This window comes from Sphaerodactylus townsendi, linkage group LG01, assembly GCF_021028975.2.
Source record: "Sphaerodactylus townsendi isolate TG3544 linkage group LG01, MPM_Stown_v2.3, whole genome shotgun sequence".
In the NCBI taxonomy this organism is placed as follows: Eukaryota; Metazoa; Chordata; class Lepidosauria; order Squamata; family Sphaerodactylidae; genus Sphaerodactylus; species Sphaerodactylus townsendi.
Genome location: NC_059425.1, coordinates 87,950,369 through 87,971,375, shown reverse-complemented (window position 1 = coordinate 87,971,375; position 21,007 = coordinate 87,950,369). Strand labels below are relative to the sequence as shown.

At 40.9% G+C, this 21,007-nt stretch overlaps 1 protein-coding gene across 1 annotated transcript in view; it reads right to left on the bottom strand.

Moving 5' to 3' along the window:
* COG2 (component of oligomeric golgi complex 2) overlaps positions 1-16,231 on the bottom strand; it is a 33,490-nt gene extending 17,259 nt beyond the window's left edge. The window contains exons 1-8 of the mRNA XM_048486415.1: positions 16,085-16,231; positions 13,925-14,086; positions 9,326-9,391; positions 7,394-7,474; positions 6,385-6,488; positions 4,009-4,117; positions 1,739-1,918; positions 1,143-1,267 (exon numbers count right to left, since the gene is read on the bottom strand). Coding sequence (XP_048342372.1) covers positions 1,143-1,267; positions 1,739-1,918; positions 4,009-4,117; positions 6,385-6,488; positions 7,394-7,474; positions 9,326-9,391; positions 13,925-14,086; positions 16,085-16,156 — 899 coding nt within the window. The 5' untranslated portion in view covers positions 16,157-16,231. The remainder of the gene's footprint in view (positions 1-1,142; positions 1,268-1,738; positions 1,919-4,008; positions 4,118-6,384; positions 6,489-7,393; positions 7,475-9,325; positions 9,392-13,924; positions 14,087-16,084) is intronic.
* Positions 16,232-21,007: the final 4,776 nt, after the last annotated feature.

Here is a 21,007-nt window from a genome sequence, read left to right as displayed (position 1 = left end):
ATAGTGTTTTTACTTTCTCTAATCAGAGGGGTTTGTTTACTGAGAGAGTTACTAATTCAAGATTACCCTTGAGACATACAGCTAAGTGGGGATTTTTAGCCAGGCGTCACAGATTCTAGTTTGATACTGAAAAACCTACTCTGCACTGGCTATGAGAGGGTGTATGTGCATGTTTAGAACAGAATTTTATTTATTTAATTTATACCCCGCCATATGCAGAGGTCTCAGGATGGCTTACAAAATTAAAAAACAACCATTATTAGCATTCTGTCTTGGACACACATACAAGGTATGAGGATAGCAATTCTCAGCAATTTTACTAAGGGAATACTGTAAATTAGTAAGAAAGGAATCTTACAATTTGGTGCATTTTCTATTAGCAGCAATAGTATGCTGTATGCATCTTTGGCAACACCTAAACCTATTGATATCACATTTGGGATGAATAAATGATAGCAAATGGTGTTGTCAGAAAAAAAAATCCCTTAGATAATTTCATTTTCATTAAGAATAGCAAGAACAAACAAATATGTATAATTTTTTTCTTTTTGTCAATTTTTTTGACTGATTATAGGTGAAGAAGTCTACTTACTAGGATTTTGGAAAGAGAATATAGAAGGGTGGATATACACCCATTATAGAGACTAATAGCTAGGTCAAAGAGACCGCTATTAGTCTTTTATGTTGATTCACTAAGTTTTGTCTGATTTGTCCTGGTTTGTCCGTCAGTTTGTCTTTTGTATGTTTTTACCAATGTAAATTATACAGATTGTTCATTGTAAATATACTACCTGAAACTTTAATAAAATTTATTATCAAGATTAAAAAAAAGAATAGCAAGAACACAGATACTTTCAAAACAAGATGGAGTTCTTGTATTGTTTTTTATTGTCACGATGATAGTGTTGCTAATTCTACAATTCCTGTGGAAAAGGTATTTGGATTAACTGGATTTAGAATTTCTGCTAACTGTAAAAATGGATACATTTTCAAAGTTATTTTCAGTAGGTCACAGCACTATTATTCTCTACTGTAGGATTCTGATTTATTGTGAGCCTATCACTACTACCAGGGATCTTGCACACTTCATTGTAAAACAACGTGGCTGTTCACAACATTCACTCAAAACATATTTGTGTTACCTTGAGATACTTCCCCCTGTTACTTCACGCAAGAGACAGCAATGGAGAGGAACAAACTCTAGCAATTTACTGTACATTGTTTGAAGGCCATTAGGATGAGACTGTACGTACTGTTCCACAATCACCTGTCAAATAATATTCAGAATCAAACTCAAGCAGCATGTAGGAGCATTCAAATGCAAACCCTACCCTCACACCACTGTCACACACAATGTTCGAAACTGTGCTCATTAGTTTTGTAGCAGGAAATCCCTACCCCTAACTTTATTTACTTAGTTGCATCCCATTCTTCATCTGTGGAACCTGGGTGGACAGTGAACATTATTTCATCCTAGTACTCACTGGACCCAGATATCCTTAGCTTCAGTCAGACTGCTGCACTATGTTGTTTCAGACAACTTGTACACATACTTTTCCTCAATATTATTGTGAACCAACTCCAGTAGTGTACGTGTTTTAGTACTGGTCACAATTACTAAGCAGCTTTGCTTTCTGTTATATTGCAGCCGACTTAACATTATTTGGTCATTTTTCGTAAGCCAGAAAAGTTAGGCACATTTATGAGAACAGAAATTATTTCCACAATCATTATTTACCTCATCAATATAGGGTTTCACAAGCACCTGGCCAACTAATGCTTCAGCATCCCGGGTTTTATCTATTGTTGCATAGGTTCGCAAACAGTGGCGAATTATGTCAACGTTGGAACTCTGAAGGCCTTCTAACAGCAACCCTTCCAGAGACTGCTGCAACATAGCTGTTATCCCAGCTATACGCTGTGTGGTTCAAAAGGAATGAAATGTTAGTACAAAAGCAGAATTGGCAGGATAAATAATAATTAAACACTGTGATAAAATTAACAGTTGCATGAGAGTGATGCTATAACACATTATTTAGAGGAAACTCAAGTTATTTTCTGTATTTCTGGCTTATTGCTGTGTAAACCTTCACAATTAAACAATGGGGCTGAATATCACCAAGGCTCAAAGGACAGGACTTCCCTGACTTTGCTCTCTCATTGAAGCATATGCTGTCCCCAGGATTCATTTTACATCCAGAAACAGTGTCCAGCACGAAGAGGGAGGAGGAATGTGTGTGCATGGATAACACTGAAACCCCAGGTGCTTGGTACAAGCAAAATGACAACTGGATAGACCCCAAATCCAGTCATAATAAAGGGTGGGTTTTTTTTTTTACATATTTTGATAAGTCTCCTATGTAAAGATTATCAGGCTGAAGCTGTATAAAAAGTGATAACTGAATCTGTAGTACCCTGTCCTTGAAGCAGCCATGTTGAAGTTCCAAACAGAACTGATTAATCACTACCAAGGATTATCACATTGGTAAAATTGCATCTGCTTATAAACAAACTGAAAAACAACACAGTAACCTCTAAACAGTCAAAGGCAATGCTATCATTATAGGAACAGCAACAACAAGAATCTTGGTTAAACTGTCTATAAACACATCTAAGGAAAAGGAACTTGCTGTATAGCCTTAATCTTTCATACCATAAAATCCGAAAATGGCTGTTCTTGATAATGTGAACAATAAACAGTACTATCAATCCAAAATCTGATAATAGCCAAAAAAATCACAACAGCACTGCTCCAAAAAGCAACAGAATGTCTACTGTACCAGTGCCAATCTACTGATTTAAAACTATTAGCCACCTTTCTACCTCATGGAACTCGAGGCAGTTTATAATAGAAATAAAATTATTATTATTAAAAATACATAAAAGATTGCAATTTTGTTGCTACAACACATGATAACAAACAGTATTGGCCCTGAAGTATTAAATCAAGCAAACAAATAATTTCAAAAGAAAGGCTGCTTATTGCATATGGGAACAATGTTTATTTATTTAATTTACCAAAATTGTATCCTGTCTTTCTCTCCTTACAAGGGCCACTAAGGCTGCTAACAATTTAAAACATACATGATAACATACATTACAAGACAATTAAACTAAACCATCTTCCCAAACATACCCCCTTAAACCAGCTTTAAAAAGAGTTAAAAAACAGAGCTAAAATACACACAAAACATAAAAATAGTTAGAACAAATATGAAACATAAAACATTGGTTAGGAAGGAGGGATTATTGAGGGAACGCCCAATTAAACAAAAAAGTCTTCATCTCCTGGCAGAAGACAGGAAAGAAGGGGACAGATTAATCTCCCTGGGAACAGGGTTCTGGTGTTTGGGGGCCATGACTAAGAAAGCTTTCCTCTGAGTGTCTTCCTGCCTAATCTCAGAAGTGGGCGGGAGGGCACTCAAACCAGAGTCTCCAAAAATGACTGTAATGGTTTGGTAGATTCATAAGGGATTAGGCATTTTGGCAGGTATGTTGGTCCCAAATCATCTAGGGTTTTGAAGATCAAAACCAGCACCTTTAAGGGTTCCCAGATACAAATTGGGATCCAGTGTAGGTGGTGCCCGATTGGAGTGATATGGACCCTATGACCTACTCCTGTCAACATCCTGGCTGCAACATTCTGCACCACATAGAACACAGTCCGGCAATCTAATCTTATGTACTGTTTTTAACACTGTTATGTTAAACAGAGGCCTCAGTGAGACATTTCTGAACTTAGCTGGCACAAATCAAACAGACTTGCAACCAAGATTGCAGAGATGAGATTTCAGAGGTATGAGAAGAAAGAATGCTGCAGGGCTAAGCATTTGATAAACAGATTTAATTTTTGTATTCTGCTTGCTGCCTTTGTTCATTTCAAACATGCTCCAAAATAAGAAAAACATTCATATAATCATTGAAGACTGTTTATAATTAGTTTTGTTTAAGACACACAGAAAAAAACAGAAACTAAGAGTATTATATGAAGTAAAGAAATATACTTACTGGTCTCAGTTTATCCAAAAGTGGCATTCCTTTACTCTGTACTGCATGAAACTGTAGCTGGTTGAATTCTGTGGCAATTCTCTCTAAAATCTGTCCAGTCAGAAGAGGGCTTGCAAAAGTGACACACGTAAGAACAAAGTTTTACTATACTGGCCAGACTGAAAACTAATATACTTGTCTGCAGCCTTGAAGGCTGAATTAGGGGAAAGCTGGGATATGAGTCATTAAAACTGAACAGTGTCCCAACATTTCATGACGCTTCAAAACTCATAGCCAGGATGGATCTAAAAAACCTGATGGCTCATGCAAGTCTAAGATCATTTATCTAAGCATACGGGCAGCCCCATCCAGCAAGCCGGGCACCTGGTTATGGTGTTGCCACCATGCTGGCCCTCCACAGAGGCTTCCGGTGACTTGGAGAGGCTTGAAATGCAAAAAAGCCTCCCCACTTCCCAGAAGCACTCATTGGGATTAGTGGGCATACACCACCTTTTGGGTGGCATAAGTTTTAAGCCTAGGCCACTGGTGCAACAGGGGCAATGGCTGGGAGAGACTCGTGTCGGTTCCTCCCCTGATCACATCCCAGCTGCCCCCACCATGCCAGCAGTAGGTGCACAGAGATGCTGGTGAGGCATCCCACCACTAAGGAGGGACTAGTATTGGCTCCTCCCCTGGCCATGCCCTGAATTGCTTCCACTATGCCAGCTTCAGGTGCGCAGGGATTCTGGTGTGGCATCCCACCATCACGAAGGGCCATGGCAGCCCCACACTAACAGATTCACCTCTATACCGGGGCAAGTGACCTGAGAAGGGCAAATCTGCTGGCAAGGCCCTGTGCTCTCCCACCAGTGGATTTGCCCCCCTCCCTTCAGATGGGGCTGTTAGAAAAGGAACTGCAGCCTGTGCAGCTTCAATTTGTCTTTGGACAGTACAGGAAATGGAGATGAGGTTTATCCCTTCAGATGCTGCTTTATTTTAAACACTAAAGCAAGACCATTTAGTCTGCTATTAGATTTTTAAGTAAAACATGTATTTCCTTTACAGTCGGACAACTTTGTTTCCTTTAAAATGCTAATAGCAAAGCCAAGGAGTCACTTCTGAATAGCAAAAGTGAGCAGAAGCTGAAGGCTTAACCTCTCTCCCTTTCCTGTATAGCTGTCACTTCCACATTGTGACTTTCCATCTTGTGTTTTTGGCTTATTGCCCCAGTACCACAAAGGGTGCTGTCAACGAATAGCCGCCCCCCCCCCCGCATCTGCCACTCTCAAGGGGCCACTGTCTCCAATGCCGCTGCCTCCAAAGCAGAGAAGCCGAGTAGCCACCATGGCACACAGGTAGTCAGAAAAATCCTGCAGCCCCATCATTCATTTCCACCAGGAGGAAGCCACTGTGCCAAAAAAAAAAATTGTGGGGGGCACTATACCCCTAGACCCAATGATGTGGATGGGACAATAGTACAGTACTGAAGCAAACAAATAAACCAAGATACCACTGTAGCCTTCCATCTTCACATGTAACTTTTTTCCTAACATGACATTTTGGCTGAATAGAGCTTATGAATATCCTTGTGCTGAACTCTGTTTTGCTGAACTCTGACAAACATTGGCAAATTATTGTTTCCCAGCACATATACGAACTTAAAAAAAGATACCAACTTTTAAAAAATACATGTGTGCAATTTAAACACTATGGTTCACCAATGTTTTATAGGTCTTTCAGACACAGAAGTAATATCCATATAGAATCAAATGTCATGATAACAGCAGGCCACAAACCAGGAAAGAAAAAATTAAAAGATTTGCAGTCTACAACAAATTCATCCCAGAATAGTTCTATTTAAGTCAATCTACATCAGTGTTGTGGTAACTGAAATTTAGTATATTATAATGTTACTGAGAATACAATTAACTACGTTAGGCTACAGAAACACATAGCTAACTGTTGGTTTTTATATTCTCAAAGGAGACATGGCCATTTTTTGCTTGTTTGACTGGGAGTTTTGGTGTACTTAAAGCCTGTCCTGCAGCCAACACCATTTAAGCTAACAGAAAAACAATGTATGCAGCTGTGAGCTCCTTACAAAAAAAGAGAGGATTAAAACATGCCTCATAGATAATTTCACTAAGTCTGCAGTATCTCTTGTACTCACTCCAGCACTCTACTCATTAGAGTCTTTCCCATTAAGTTTGAAAAATCTTTTTCTCTCAAACACTGCCTCCTCCCCATAATTGAAGAGCCATTCTATGATACTTTGGTCCTACTAAAACATACTATAGCACTAGCTGTCATTTTACTGTGACAAGAGCAACTGAGATAAAAATAACTGAAAACCCATACTTAAGAAAATACAGAATGCATCAACTACCAATGTTATACCTGCTTCCTTCCAGTGATGACATTTCTTTAGAGTTTTGGGAGTGCAGAATTTTTTCAATTTTCTCAACAGATTTGATGACTTGAATAAGTCTGAATACACACATCTGTTTAAACAAAACAAAACTTAAGTTGAACCTTACTTAAATTGTTTATGTTTATTGATGTTCTTACTATTTTGTAAAGTTATGCCTATTGATGATTTGTTGCTTGACTATGATCCAAGATGTTTGCTGCTTACGTTACTGTTGTTCGCCACCCTGAGCCCTATGGGGAGGGTGGGTTATAAATCGAATAATGAAATGAAAATGAAATGAAACCTAAACCATTTTGTTTTTTGAAAACATTTTTGGAGATATTCACATAAATGCATAAGGAAAGCCTCTTCCCATTTCCTAGAGACAAAAGTTGAAAAGGGCAGTTACTATAACATGTGACATGACCCCCACTGGACCTATCTGATTCTTATCTCCTACATGGCAGCACAGGCAGCTGAACCATGGCAAACACCAATATGCCAGGGATCTACATACTGGCTAAGAGGTTACAGGAGTAATCCCAAACAGGTCTACTCATAAGTCTCATGGTATTCAGTGGGGCTTATGCCTAGGAAAGCACCCTTAGGACTGGATCCAGCTCCCAGGCATGCCGGTGATTGCTCGCTCAGAGGACAAAGGAAGTTATTTAACACCACATTTTTAAGACAGCACAATTAAAAAAACACATTCAAAGGCCAGCCCAAGTAAAAACACATAAAACACTAAGACCACTAACTCATCATTGTTAATGTTATCCTATTTAAACGCACAGTTTACAATATAAGTGAGAAACAGATTAAGAAAATGTATTGGAAACAGCAGTGGTCCAAGACAAATCTGACACTTCATTTTGTTGCTCTGTAATATCTTATACATTGCTCCAACCTACTGATTAGGGTTTTGATCGCACAGGGTAGTTTGACTAATTTTTGCCCTGTGGTGTGAAAATACAAATAAAACATTGATTGCGATACCTTTTTTCTTCTGATATCTTCTTGCTTAGACACACGCTCATCAATTGCTTGGATTCCTTCACTGACACATGATTTAAGACTCTAAAACATTAGTAAATAGAGAAACAATTGCAGCTGTTTTTCTAAACATCATTAATCTGCCAAAAACCGATCTTGCATTCTGCACAACTGACATTTCATTCCACTTCTATTACTTTAGGTCACGGGATCATCCAGCAAATCTTGCACGATTTGCCAGGTCTTAACAATTTTCCGAATGGTCAACTCAATTGTGTATTTAATCAATATAATCCTACTTCCGTTTCCAATACATAGTAGTCTTGGGTTTATTTTAAAATCCATCTCTATCACCTGTTTTACATTATTAACTGACAAGTCACAAGAGTTAGTGGCTTGCACATTTTGGCAGGAAGAACAGCAATATGGTATTCCACTTTCTTTGTGGCTTCAGGATCTTCTCCCCCAAGACTGTCCAGGGCCTGATCAATCTTATTCCCCTGCTCTCCTTTCTCCCTTAAATGATGTTCAGTTGCCTTCATAATTCCTGCCCTCTCAGGATATTTCTAACCTTCAGCAAATCAGTTTTTAAGGTTTCTCTCTTTAGGTCAATTTACCAAGTTACATTAACTGACCCCACCATATCTGTGCATGGCCTCAGTGTGCGGTTTCTGTCATCCACACAGGAGCCAACCAGTATAGTATCAGATAGAACGATACACTTCATAACATTTTGTTTTTTAACTTGTGTTACAAAACAAACAAAAAAACCCACACACAACTCCTTGGTGTAGTTACAAAGTTTAAAAAAGAAAGACTTCTATGGACAACTCATCCTAAAAGGGAAAAGACACGTTTATGAAAAAGAAGAATTTGGTTAAACATAGTTTCTCCCTTTTTAGGAAGAGTTGGGCATAAAATGTGACATAAAATTAGACCTAAAGTGTGCTATTCTTTTTAGATCAAGAGATTAAGAGGGGTTTACAATTTTTATTAACTGATACTGTGCATTTACTGTCTCCCTACGACATGCCTCTAGAAGAACAACAATTGGAAATGCACATCAGGCTTTCAAAATAAATATTCTGTAGCACCTGCAACATTCTTCTTTACACTGGATTTGATCTCCTCAGTGGCCCTAAGACATTTTATTTTTGCTAGTCAGGTAAGCATTTACAATCATTTACCAACTGAAGTAAGAATCTGTCCTGAAGTCTCAAAAACAATACAAAATGTACTATAAGAAGTATCTTCACAATAAATACAATGATATAAACTGAAAAGTATATTTTGAGCTGCTAATCTATTATCTTAGAGGGCATTTATTAGATTCTCAGCAAAGAAAAAATTATCCTCAGAGCAAACTTCAGCAGATAAGGTATGCAATTTTCTAGAAGATAACATTTTATCGCCACATACCAGGATCCTGTCTATTATTTGCTATTAAAGATAAATATATTTGGGAAACAATGTCCCTAAAGAACTATATAAATTCCAGTTTAGTATCTGGCAGCTTCTCTCAATTGCAGCAGTCCCAACAGAAATCGAGTAACTGAATTAAAAAATCCATTCTATTAAAAAAAATTACTCTTCCAGAAGAAAAATGAGATTGTTCTACTGCACATAACCTTGGAAGCCTAACCATTACACTAACCTTTTGACACTTGACTTAGCCTTAGCAAGAGCAACTCGAATTCCCACTTCTATTAGCAGCAATCCAATTTCTCCTCTCGCCATAACAGAATGTCTAAAATAGTCTACAAAACCTAGCCTTGAGGAGAAACAAAAGTTTGTAGCTCCACTATGCAGCACCATAAAAATTTGTGCATACTACCAGGCTGCTTCATTTTCGCAAAAACTCGAGTGGCTTCTCAACAAAATCTTTACGTACACAGCAGGCATTTTACAGGGATTCAGCAGGACTTCGGAACATACCATGACTTCCTCTCGCAGCTGTCCCAAAGGCACTGAAAGCTGATTAAGGGCTTTATCCATTCCAACCTAAAGAAATTGCAAAAATATGCCATTATTACTGAACAGCTGAAACAAATACTATTAGTACGCTCGCAAACTATATTTTCTCAAAGGGTTGCTGTTGTTACAACAAACCCCAAAATGGTGCTCTCAAGTAAAGCCTGCAAGTAAATTTGGAGGGCTACTTTCAATCCTGTCCAAATCAAGGGGACAAAAACTGAAGACATGGAAAAAGTCTGTGTGTTCACAGACGAGCTCCGTCAACAGCCGGACCAAGGAGGGTCAGTGCTATTGGTGCTTTTAAATCTCACAGCAGCATTTGACAAAGTTGATTATGATTTTTTGACCCACAGCCTCACTGTTACTGGCATGAGGGGGACAGTATTAAACTGGTTGACCTCGTTTCTCCAGAAGTGAGGACAGCAGGTAGCACTGGGGGAGGGAGCATCCCAGCGGCATCCCCTTGTGTGGGCTGCTGCAGAGGGCAATACTTTCCCTGATTTCAACATCTATATGCGACCCCTGGCACAGTTGGTTCGGAATTTTGGGCTCAGTTGTCATGAATATGCACATTACAGCTTTTTATGTTGATGGAGGATTGGCCGGCCGCCACGTCAGATACTTTGGCCCAGTGTTTGGAGGCCGTGGCGGGATGGCTATATCAAAGCATGCTGAAATTAAATCCATTGAAAGATGGATGTCCTGAGGTTGAGGTGAGGGGGACCAGACCGAGGATTCCAACAGCTGATCTTAGATGGCAAGGCTTTAACACCTGCCTCGTCTGTAAAGAGTCTGGGGGTATCCTGGAGTCCTCCTTGTCTATGGAGGCCCAAGTCACACATACTGCCAGGAGGGCCTTTTTTCACCTCCGTCAGGTCAGGCAGTTGGCCCCCTACCTGTTCCATACAGACCTGGTCACAGTAATCCATGTGACAGTCGCCCCCAAGCTAGATTACTGTAACTCACTGTTAGCCTTGCCCTTGACACCCCAATATATATTATTTCATAATATTTTCCTGTTAAACTACATAGGCAGAAGCCACCTCTCATATTTTTGTGTGGTTAGCAGAGTGTCCAAGCTGAAAGCAGGCCCCAGGCAAAAGGTCTGTTTAGCAAGATTAAATCAATAAATGAGTTACTCCAGCATAACATGGAGGTCTCATTTTGTTTGTGGGCATGATCTTGATTACCACACCTTGCAAAGATACTGTTAAGACAAAGAATATGGAAAGCCACTTTAGCATCAGATGCTGCACTTTCACTATCTCTTCTAGCAACAGATGGTTGCTTCCTTGCATTTCCCCAACCTCTAGATTTGATCTCCCTAACAACAAGATCCCATCCTGAATCAATCAAGCCTCATTCTGTGCTTCCTGATTTAATCTAAGAGCAATTGACTCCCATTGTCCCGGGTACTTAGAACAATAGAAGAGATGCTAATTAGCTCAGCCCAGCATGGGAAATTCCAGAGAATTTAGAAAAATGAAACTTAAAACTCACTTGTTCCCGCCCCTACCTGGGCAAAAGGGTATAAAAATACTGTGCACCCCAACTCCAGTGCTCATTGCTAACTTGAACCTCCCTTGGTCTTATTGGTGTGAGACACGAATTCGTCCTTCGCCTGGATTCAGATGCTGGTCATTTGAATTCTTGCCTTCTACAAGATCTTCTTCAGCTGAATTTAGGTAACGTATAGTCCCTGCTTCCCAAATTCCCTCTATCCTCCCACCTACTTTTCAAACCTATCTGTATACTAGGAACTGTGTGTATGTACCTTGACTTCTTACTGTATGATTGCTTGCAAACAAAATTTATATAAAAATATTTAAACTGCAATTTGGTCTTTTGTGAATTCTCTGCAGATACGTTTCAAGCCATTTTCTGGTATACATAGTCTTTAAAAGATCTCTACCCAGTCTGCCTCTCGCATTGCTAAGCCAAGTTATTTTCCCCTTTGCTACTTAAAATAGTTGTGTGCTGTTACACTCTTAGCAACTGGTGGAGATTCCTTAAAAATAAGTTATAACCTGTGAAAGCTGGGTAACAGATTTGGTGGAGAATGCGGGCAGGACCTGGCTAGCATTGCTGGCCTACCCTTGAGACTGCTTCGGAAACTGCAGCTGGTCCAGAATGCAGCTGCAAGAGTGCTCACTGTGATACCAGTGAGGGAGCACATTAGACCTGTTCTCCATCGGCTGCACTGGTTATTAGTTGAAATCCGGATCGTTTCAACGTTTTGGTTCTAACTTTTAAGACCTTGAGCAGTCTGGGACCACTGTATCTTTAGGAACATGTCTCCCTGTACCACCCTGGAGGATCCTCCAATAGCAATCTACTGGGGGTCCCTGGCCCCAGGGATATTTGCCTGAGTTCCACCAGAGTCAGGGCCTTTTCAGCTCTGGCTCCTGTCAAGTGGAATTCAATCCCAGCGGACATTAGGGACCTGCAGGACAGAAATCAATTCCGCAGGGCCTGCAAGACTGAAATGTTCCACCGACATACAATCAATGATGCCAATTCCAAATAGTATCTTGGTCCAAATGCTCCCTCTTCTCTCACCAATAAAAGTCAGAACTGGGATGAGTGTAGGAGTGGTTACCAGTAAGTTGTCGTTTAATTGCCAACAGTGAAGTTGTGCACATTTTTATATATTGGAAGATTTTAATTATATTTCTCTATATATTTATTAAGACTGTTTTTTAAACATGTATATCTAACTACCCTGATCCCGGTGTCAGTTGAGGAGGGCAGGATAGCAAAACAAATCAATAAAATAAAAATACTATATCTTTACTTTAACTATACAAACATTTAAAACTATACATTATTTTGAATAGCTGTAACTATCATCTTCTGTTAGCTGTACATTAAAGTATTTTTAAAGAAAAAAATTATCTTAACAACCATTATATCAGAGTCTAATGCAAGGGTAAATTTTTTGCCCACACAAACAAATTCAATTATGGTCACAAACAGTTTAAATCTTACTCCGCACTTCCTTTCAAATCAAATAGAATCCAAGAGCATTGAAGAGCTGAACTGTACACATACACATATTTTGACAGAAATAAGGAGCACCCTTCACTATTGCCTCAGAATGATGTACTATCAAATTCCAGATAAACTTGTTGGCCTCATGCCAGACTAAGTTAGATCCACTGGTGTGTGTATAATTTAAAGTACCGTAGTCAAAACAACCAAGAACTGTTGTTAGCAGGCTGTATACTTTTTGCCAGCTACATGCTGACCACACTGAAGGCTGTTCATTGACATTGATTGATTGATTGACTGATTTCTTTTCCCCTCTTAGAACAGGCTCAGAGCTGTTTACAACATTTTGTTTCCAATGCAATCAATATAACAACAAATCATGGCACTCTAAAATATTTGCCCCAGTGAAGGATGGAACAATCTATAAGAAGTAGCCTGCTGGATCAGACCAGAGTCCATCTAGTCCAGCACTCTGCTACTCGCAGTGGCCCACCAGGTGCCTTTGGGAGCTCACATGCAGGATGCGAAAGCAATGGCCTTCTGCTGCTGCTGCTCCTGAGCACCTGGCCTGCTAAGGAATTTGCAATCTGAGATCAAGGAGGATCAAGATTGGTAGCCATAGATCGACTTCTCCTCCATAAATCTGTCCAAGCCCTTTTAAAAACTATTCAGGTTAGTGGCCATCACCACCTCCTGTGGCAGCATATTCCAAACACCAATCACACGTTGCGTGAAGAAGTGTTTCCTTTTATTAGTCCTAATTCTTCCCCCCAGCATTTTCAATGGTTCTAGTATTGTGAGAAAGAGAAAAATTTCTCTCTGTCAACATTTTCTACCCCATGCATTATTTTATAGACTTCAATCATATCCCCCCTCAGACGTCTCCTCTCCTTAATCTGAGAATTAAAATACCAATACATACACAACCTTATTGGAAAAAAACAAAAGGAAAACTAAAACGGGGTGGGAGGGAAAGGGAAATCAGCTAAGATGATTAAACAATGTCACAGCCCTCAGCCATAGGCCTGGCAGAACAACTCCATCTTATAGGCCTGGCAGGCCTGTGATAGATCCGACAGGGCCCTGGTCTCACCATTCCAAGGCCAGAGCTGAAAAGGCTCTGGCTGAGGACAGTAGATGAAAAAATACCAGTTGGCCACCTTTGTGACCTGAGCTTCCACCCAGGATTACACCAAGGCTCCAGAAAGATGGCTCAGGTGTCAGTTGCATACTGATCCTGCATCTCCTTGGCCCAGTCACAGCACTTGCTTCTTTGATGGATTCAGTTTTCAACCAGCTCCATTTCATCCAAGCCGTCATGGCCTCCAAACAACTGGCCAGAACATCTGGGGTGGTACTTGGCTGACAGTTCATCAACAATAACAACTGGGTGTCATCAGTGTACTGGTGACAACCCAGCCTAAATCTCCAGGCCAACTGGGCATTAAAACCTATGTAGCTATTAAATAACACTTCCCCAAACATCAGTTTAATCAGTATCATAACCTATGTTAATAGCATAACTAGAAATGACACTAACCACATGTAAAATCCAACTAGAAAATTTACCAGATTGGTGGAAAGATTAACAAAGTCGGCATAATCCTTATTTATGAGCTCCACCATGGCAGTTTTAAGAAGTTTGTAGTACAGCTCGAGATCATCCCGGAGTTCTTCCAGCTGCACATGTTTTCTGCATTCAGACACAAACTGATCAACATCAAAGTTCGGCTGCATATGAAAAAGGAAAGAAAAGTACAGAGGTTTATGGATCATTATATCACAGAAGCTTGGGATTCCTCGTGAAGGATACTTTGCTTAAATTACTTCCCACTATACCCAAAGAAACAATACAATTTGTTCCATTATTTATTATCTGTCATGTACTTATCTAGCTATTTTATGGCTCTACTGATCATATCCTCAATGGTATCACAATTTGAATATTTATTTATAGTCCTAGGAACGAAGCTGTTAGTATCTGCTGGTAATAGAGTTGACTACCTGGCTGTCTTTGTGACTACGGTTTTCCTTCAAAATAATGGCTTCTACTACTTCCAATGGATAGTTCACAATAATCCACAGGATATGGAACCTTTAGACAGGACACAAGATGTGTGGTGTAATAGTTTTTAAAAATTAAATTCCATCACATTATTTGTTATGATCAATACTCCTGCAAGTCTTCTTGCTAGACATCATGCCACCAGCTAGGAATCTGATACATTGTACAGACCAGCCTTCAGGTACATGTGCTAAGGTAGCACAGGATGTGGCAGTTTACATCCTAGCTTGCTCTCCTCCAGGCATCTTGGCCATCTCACTCTCTTGCATGAGCTGCTGTGTCTCTTGCTTTCCTTCATTCCAGATTCACACAGGCTGGCTAAGGTTCAACAGTGGTTGTGAGAGGCAGCCCTACATGCTCAGATATACTCATTAGTATGTGTGCGTGTCTCATGGCACACAGGCACACTTTAGTCACATGGCTCTTCTGGTTGACAGTAAATGCAAACATGGTCCTCCAACAGCCAAAAAAATAGGTACTACTGCTCTACTGTTAACACATCAGTCAACTGACCACATACTATTTAACCACCATTAAATACTGCCAAATATTCCATGAAGCAAAAAATACCACAGTGTAGCTTATGTTTTTATTTCATTATGCAGGGGAGGGGGTTGTACAGCAAAAGCAGCCTTTTGGACAGCTTTTCCCTAGAGTAATAAGAAACACTAAGATATGTAAAGCTATTAGGTAAGCTGCCTTGACCTGAGTGGCCCAGGTTAGCTCAATCTTATAAGATCTTGGAAACTGAGCAGTGTTGGCCTTGTTTAAGATTTGGATGGGAAATCACTAAGGAAGACCAAGGTTGGTATGGTATGGAAAACTAATTCCGAACACCTCTGGCCCTGACGTCTATCTGAGGTCACCATAAGCTGGCTGCAACTTGAGAACACTTTTCTCCACTAGGCTGTCACACCTAGATTTTTCACATTTCATAGATTACCAAAAACTGTAAATGGATATCAGTTCCACATAGGACATACCCACATTCAAAATTCCCCAAAACTGGCTGACGTATGACAAGACTACATGTACGTTCAGTAAGAATGTGCAGCAATTCACACATTTAACCTCCTCCCGTGGTAGGGTTACATTTACAGGCTAAACCTGTAAACTAGACAGCCTTTGGTAATGTACGAAAAGCCAAACAGTAGCCACTACTGCACACTAGCTGCTGATAAGGAAGTGTGTGAGCCTTTCAAAATAAAATATTAAAGGGTGGCATTACAGGGTCTTAAGATCCAGAGCTGAAAAATCTGCTTGCTTTAAATATATACATATAACTGCCTGGTGAAGTGCTCTGATGAACTTAAAAGCTTGTGTAACATTTTGGGTCATTTGGGTTTGCCCCAGTAAAAGTATTATATGGATTTTGCTCCATCCCTCCCACCCAAACAACATGACACACGTACATCTGGCGACCTGAACACGACTAAGGGGACAGGGGGGGTAGAAACAACTGTTAACTCGGGAGGGGATGTAGGTGTGTGATCGCTAGGCCTCTAATCCATTAAGTTCGATTACAACCCCCCACCCCCTGCACTGGCCATCCCACCGAATCCTTCCTCCGCCCCCCGCTCCCTCCCACCGCTCCTGCTTCCTTTCCGGGAACGGACTCTATCCCCCAACCCAGCCAACTGCGCTCCCTCCTGCCCCTCGTCTACCTTCATGAACTCGTCCTTGTCGAAGCACAGGTTCTCGGGCCCCCGAGGCAGGTTCATGTTCCGCGCCTCCATAACTGCAGGCAAAAAAAAAACCCCACAGCAGCCACGTCTCCCCGCCTGCCCAGTCGCCGCCGCCGCCGCCGCCGCAAAATGTACGCAAGCGGCGCTTCCGCCAACGAGCCCGGCATCAGGCGCAGCCCGCACTCGAGGGCGCCCTCCAGCGGCCAGCGGCGTGGCTGCGGTCGGGAGAGGAGGCGGCGCTGCTCCCCGGCTGGATTAAAGCAGGGGAGTTGGACGTCACGCTGAGATCGGCCCCGGACTTTCGTGCTCAAACTCAGCTTCAGGTTATAAGAAAAGGAAGTTTGGCCTGAATAGCTGCAGACGGCACGTAAAAGAGGTAGGGTGGCTTTCTTGCAGTGCGGGTTCAGAAGAACTACATCTCCCGACAGCCCTTGGCTGCAACCCGAGGAACAGCAGCCTTTTACCAAGGGATGGTTGGAGGAGAAAGAGAAAGTGGAGGTCTGATGGAGAATTGCAGTTGGAAACAGGCTTCTGAGAGCTGGAAGGACCCCAGCGGAGATTAATTTTTATGATGTTTATCTATGTGAGCCGCCTCGAGTCCCTTGGGAGATTGGCGAGGTAAATATGCAATGCAATCAATAAGGAAGCCGGAAGACCGCTATCAGATTGACATGGACGGTAGAGATTTCCATTCATATAGGTTGTTTTAAGAGACACCGGGAAAGGAGGGCATACAATCTAGAAGGGATTCGTATTTCTTAACTGGCCCCGTTAAATTAAAGTCACCCTTGGCTGCGAGTTATTATTTTCCTTCTTAGATGAAACTTCATTCATCAAGGTCCTTATTAGTTTTGTTTTAACCATATGTCACTGCCCTCGTTGGACCCCAGCAGACTTGCAGTGCTTTCCTCACTTGCTTCTTATCCGTGCTGGCACACTACTAGTTTGTTCAAGCATTACAATTCTTTTTATACACAGAGCATATGCCGAGTGCCTACCATTCAGTAGCCAGTCATATCCTCTGAATATTAAGCACCAGCAAAGTTAAGGTAGTCCAGCAAGCATCATAGGCTATGAGAAACAATCCTACAGCTCCTGGTCTGATTAACAGGGCAGGAGGAATCATGGAGTTGGAAGAGATGACAAGCCAGAACCATCCAGTCCACCCCCCAGCTCTACCGGAATACGCGATCAAAGCACTCCTGATGATGGTCATCCAACCTCTGTTTAAAAACTCCCAAGAAGGAGACTCCACCACCTTCCAAGGCAACACCTTCCACTGTCAGGAAGTTCTTCCTGTTGTATAGGTGAAATTTCTCTTCTCTGAATCCATTATTCCTTGTCCTAGTCTGGAGCAGCAGAAAACAAGCTTACTAACTCTTCAACATGACATCCCTTCAAATATTTAAACATGGCTATCATGTCACCCCTTAACCTTTTCTTCTCCAGAGAAAACATATCCAGCTCCCCAAGTTTCTTCTCACAGGGCATGGATTCTAGACTTTTTAGCATCTTGATCGCCCTTCTCTGGATACGCTCCAGCTTGTCAATATCCTTGAATTGTAGTGTACTTGAATTGTAGTGCCCAGAACTGGACACAGTATTCCAGGTAAAGTCAGGACAATGCAGAATAGAATAGTACTATTACTTCCCTTAAAAATTTTTTTTATTGTATCATTTGAATTTTACAGGTTACAATAATTTCCTTCTTCATGCATTTTCAAACAATACATTTTCCCCCTTTTCTCCCTCCCCCCATTCCATCTTCCTCATAGTTTTGTCACACGAACAGCAGTAAGTTCATTCTCTGTAGCCTCTTCTCCCATATTTCTTCATTGACTCGAGCTTCTTTCATCCAGTCCACGTATATTATCCATATCTTCAAAATCTCATTCTGTTTATCTTGCCACGTCTTATTTTTGGTTAATATATCGAAAATATCAAGTGTCACTTGTTCCCAGATATATTCTAGCCATTTCTGAAGTGTCCATTTTTTCTTTTCTTTCCAGCCCAAGGCTATTGTTGCATGGGCTGCTTTAATCATTATTTTATACATATAACTATATTTTATCCACCCTTCTGTCTTCCATTACACCCATGAACATTAAGTCATTATTTAAATCAATATTAATCTTCACCAGTTTCTCGATATATAACAATACAATTGTCCAATTTTTTTTACTTCTGCACATTCTATCCACATATGGCTATAATATGCTTCTTGGTCTCCACAGTGCCAGCATTTGGAACTAAGTCCTTTTATCATATATGCTAGTTGTTTTGGTGTTCTACACCATTTTAATATCACTTTTCTTTCTAACTCCATATATTTCTCAATCTTTATATTTTTCCAACTATCTATTACTAATACTTCCCTTGATCTACACTCCATATTCCTATTGATGCAGCCCAGGCTTTCATTACTGCCACATCACATTATTGACTCATGTTTAGCTTGTGGTCTTCTAAGGCTCCCAGATCCCTTTCACGTGTATTGTTGTCAAGCTAGGTATTTTCCATTATATATCTGTGCACTTCATTTGTTCTGCCTTATATCTCTTCCTGTTGAAATTCATTTTCAGCCTCATTCATCCCCATCCAAATCCACCATTGCGAGCAGCGTGAGACTGTGTGGAGGCACTCGTCCTAGCTGAGAGGCAAATCATAGGAGCTGAAACCCCTCAGGAGACAGTGTGATTCCAGCGCCGGTGTAAACACCGTTTATGCCATGCTAGTGTTGGGCATAACCACCCAGGGCGCTACCACAGTTTCAACGTCAGTACTCCTCTGGCCCTGGCAGCATTGAAGGGGGGTTCCTGGGGGCGCAGGCAGCTTTAGTCATCTTTCAGAGCCGGTTTGGACGGCAGTTCACCCTTTCACTGGTGCTGACTTATGCCAGCAAAATCAGTGGCGCAGTGCATCAAGCTGCTCAAGCCACTTGCAGCCAGGGAAAGGGGCAGCATCCCTTTTTGCTTGCTGGCTATGACAGAGCAAGCCCCTCAGGAGACGGCACAGCTGCACCACCCGTGGCTGCGCGGCAACTACCCCTCTCCCTCAGGATTGCACTAAAAGTCCTGTTTGCTTTCAGCATTATTATTGCTTAAGTTCTCATCTTTAGGTGCAGCTGAAAAGATCCTTCCCTTGCAAAATCCTTTCAAAACTGAGAGAAAATTCAAAACTGTGTTTTTAATTGGCTCTCAGGGGACTTTCCAGGTGCTTAAGTTACTTTCCATGGAGGACACTGGATTAATAGATACCTGTCCCATTGAAAGCCCTTGGGAAGACCATAATTAGAACATTCAAAGTTGATAAATTATTTTATTGCAGAAGTGTTATCAAATTATGTGGAAGACTGGCGAGACTGCAAAGTCTGCAGACTGCTGCCATTAGAGATCACAATACTTCTTCATCTATAACAGAACAAATCTTCCTTGATGTTATAAAGTCACTCTTCCCTAGATAATGGAATCATCTTTGCCTTGACAGATTCCAGTGAGTAGTCTACTCTCTTTGAAAGACTCCAATTCCAAAATACATTATCTAAATCAGGGTGCAAAAACATTTTTTTAATGTTTTAGTCTCTTTCAAATGGTTTTTCTTGACATGTCCTTTTTTTCCTAAAGAGCACTTGGTGATTTCAGCTGTAGGCTGGCTGTGGCGCATGCAATGGAAATATTTAATCTGTAGAGAAATATTTACTAGATCAGCAAATATATACAGTCAAACCAGTACTAGAAATTCTGAGGCCAGCCAAGCATGGACTGTATATATAGAGACACAAGGCAATGAACTAACTGGTAATATTTACTATACAGAGGCAATCTGTATTAAGCATTAGTGAAATAAATGTGACATGAAACACAACTGTGTGCTTACAAATTGTTATGTTTGAGAATCTCAATCTTTGTGGTGAGCAGTTTACTGACGTTATGGTGACTAAATCTGCACAAGCACCCTGACCAAAAGCCTTCAGAACAAAAATAAACATATTCAAAGCCACCATGGTGTGGTGGGTGGTTAGAGTGTTGGACTAGTATGTGAGAGACCTAGCAGCCAGCCATTCTCTCTTGTTCCATCCTACCTCATAGGGGAGGGAGAACCATATATGCCAAACTAAGCTTCTTAAAGAAAAGTTGGGATAAAAATGTACTGGACAGATTTGCTTAAATCTCAGTCTCATTGCAGTGCCATGATGTCGAGTGTTACAGTCAGTGATTTCTTCCTATGGAGTGATAGAAGAGCAAAGCAGTGGTAGTATTAAGAACATAATCGTAATAGGATGATGGCCTGAGAGTCTTTGTCACAAACACAATGAATAAATGTTATGGTATACTTCATGTTGGCCATTGTCTTCTGTTTCTTTCATTTTCTTTCTTTCTCTGCATTTTAGCCTCTGCCAGGCCTACAAAGGACTCACATACTAAATAAACTCATGGCTTTGTTATTATTTTAGGTTAATGGTTGAAATCTCTGGAGGAATCTTTTAAAAATAAATTTTAGTTATTGTGCTACCAGTAACTTGCCAAGTAGTGGTATGTGATGGAATCAGAACACAGTCAGGGTGCGCTTTCCTTGTTATGAATCTTAGTAGTCTTCCTCAGTGAAAAATTGCTGTGGCTGAAACCCCATATTTTGATTTAGTTTTCTGTAGTCGAGCCACGTGGTCAGAAGCGCATGAAACGAGGCGAATGTGGAGGATAACATCTGGTGGAGATGCGCCAGCGAGAATTGTGGAGGTCCGTGTTCCTATTAGTCTCCAGCGTGCTGGTTCCTGGCACCTTTATTGTGATTCTATCGAGTGTAGAAGGGAGGAATGGAGGGAGTTCGGAGGAGGTAGGTGAGAGATCATCATATGATGCATGATCTCACCTGGCGCTACGTCTTGGAGGCGTAAAGCGATCT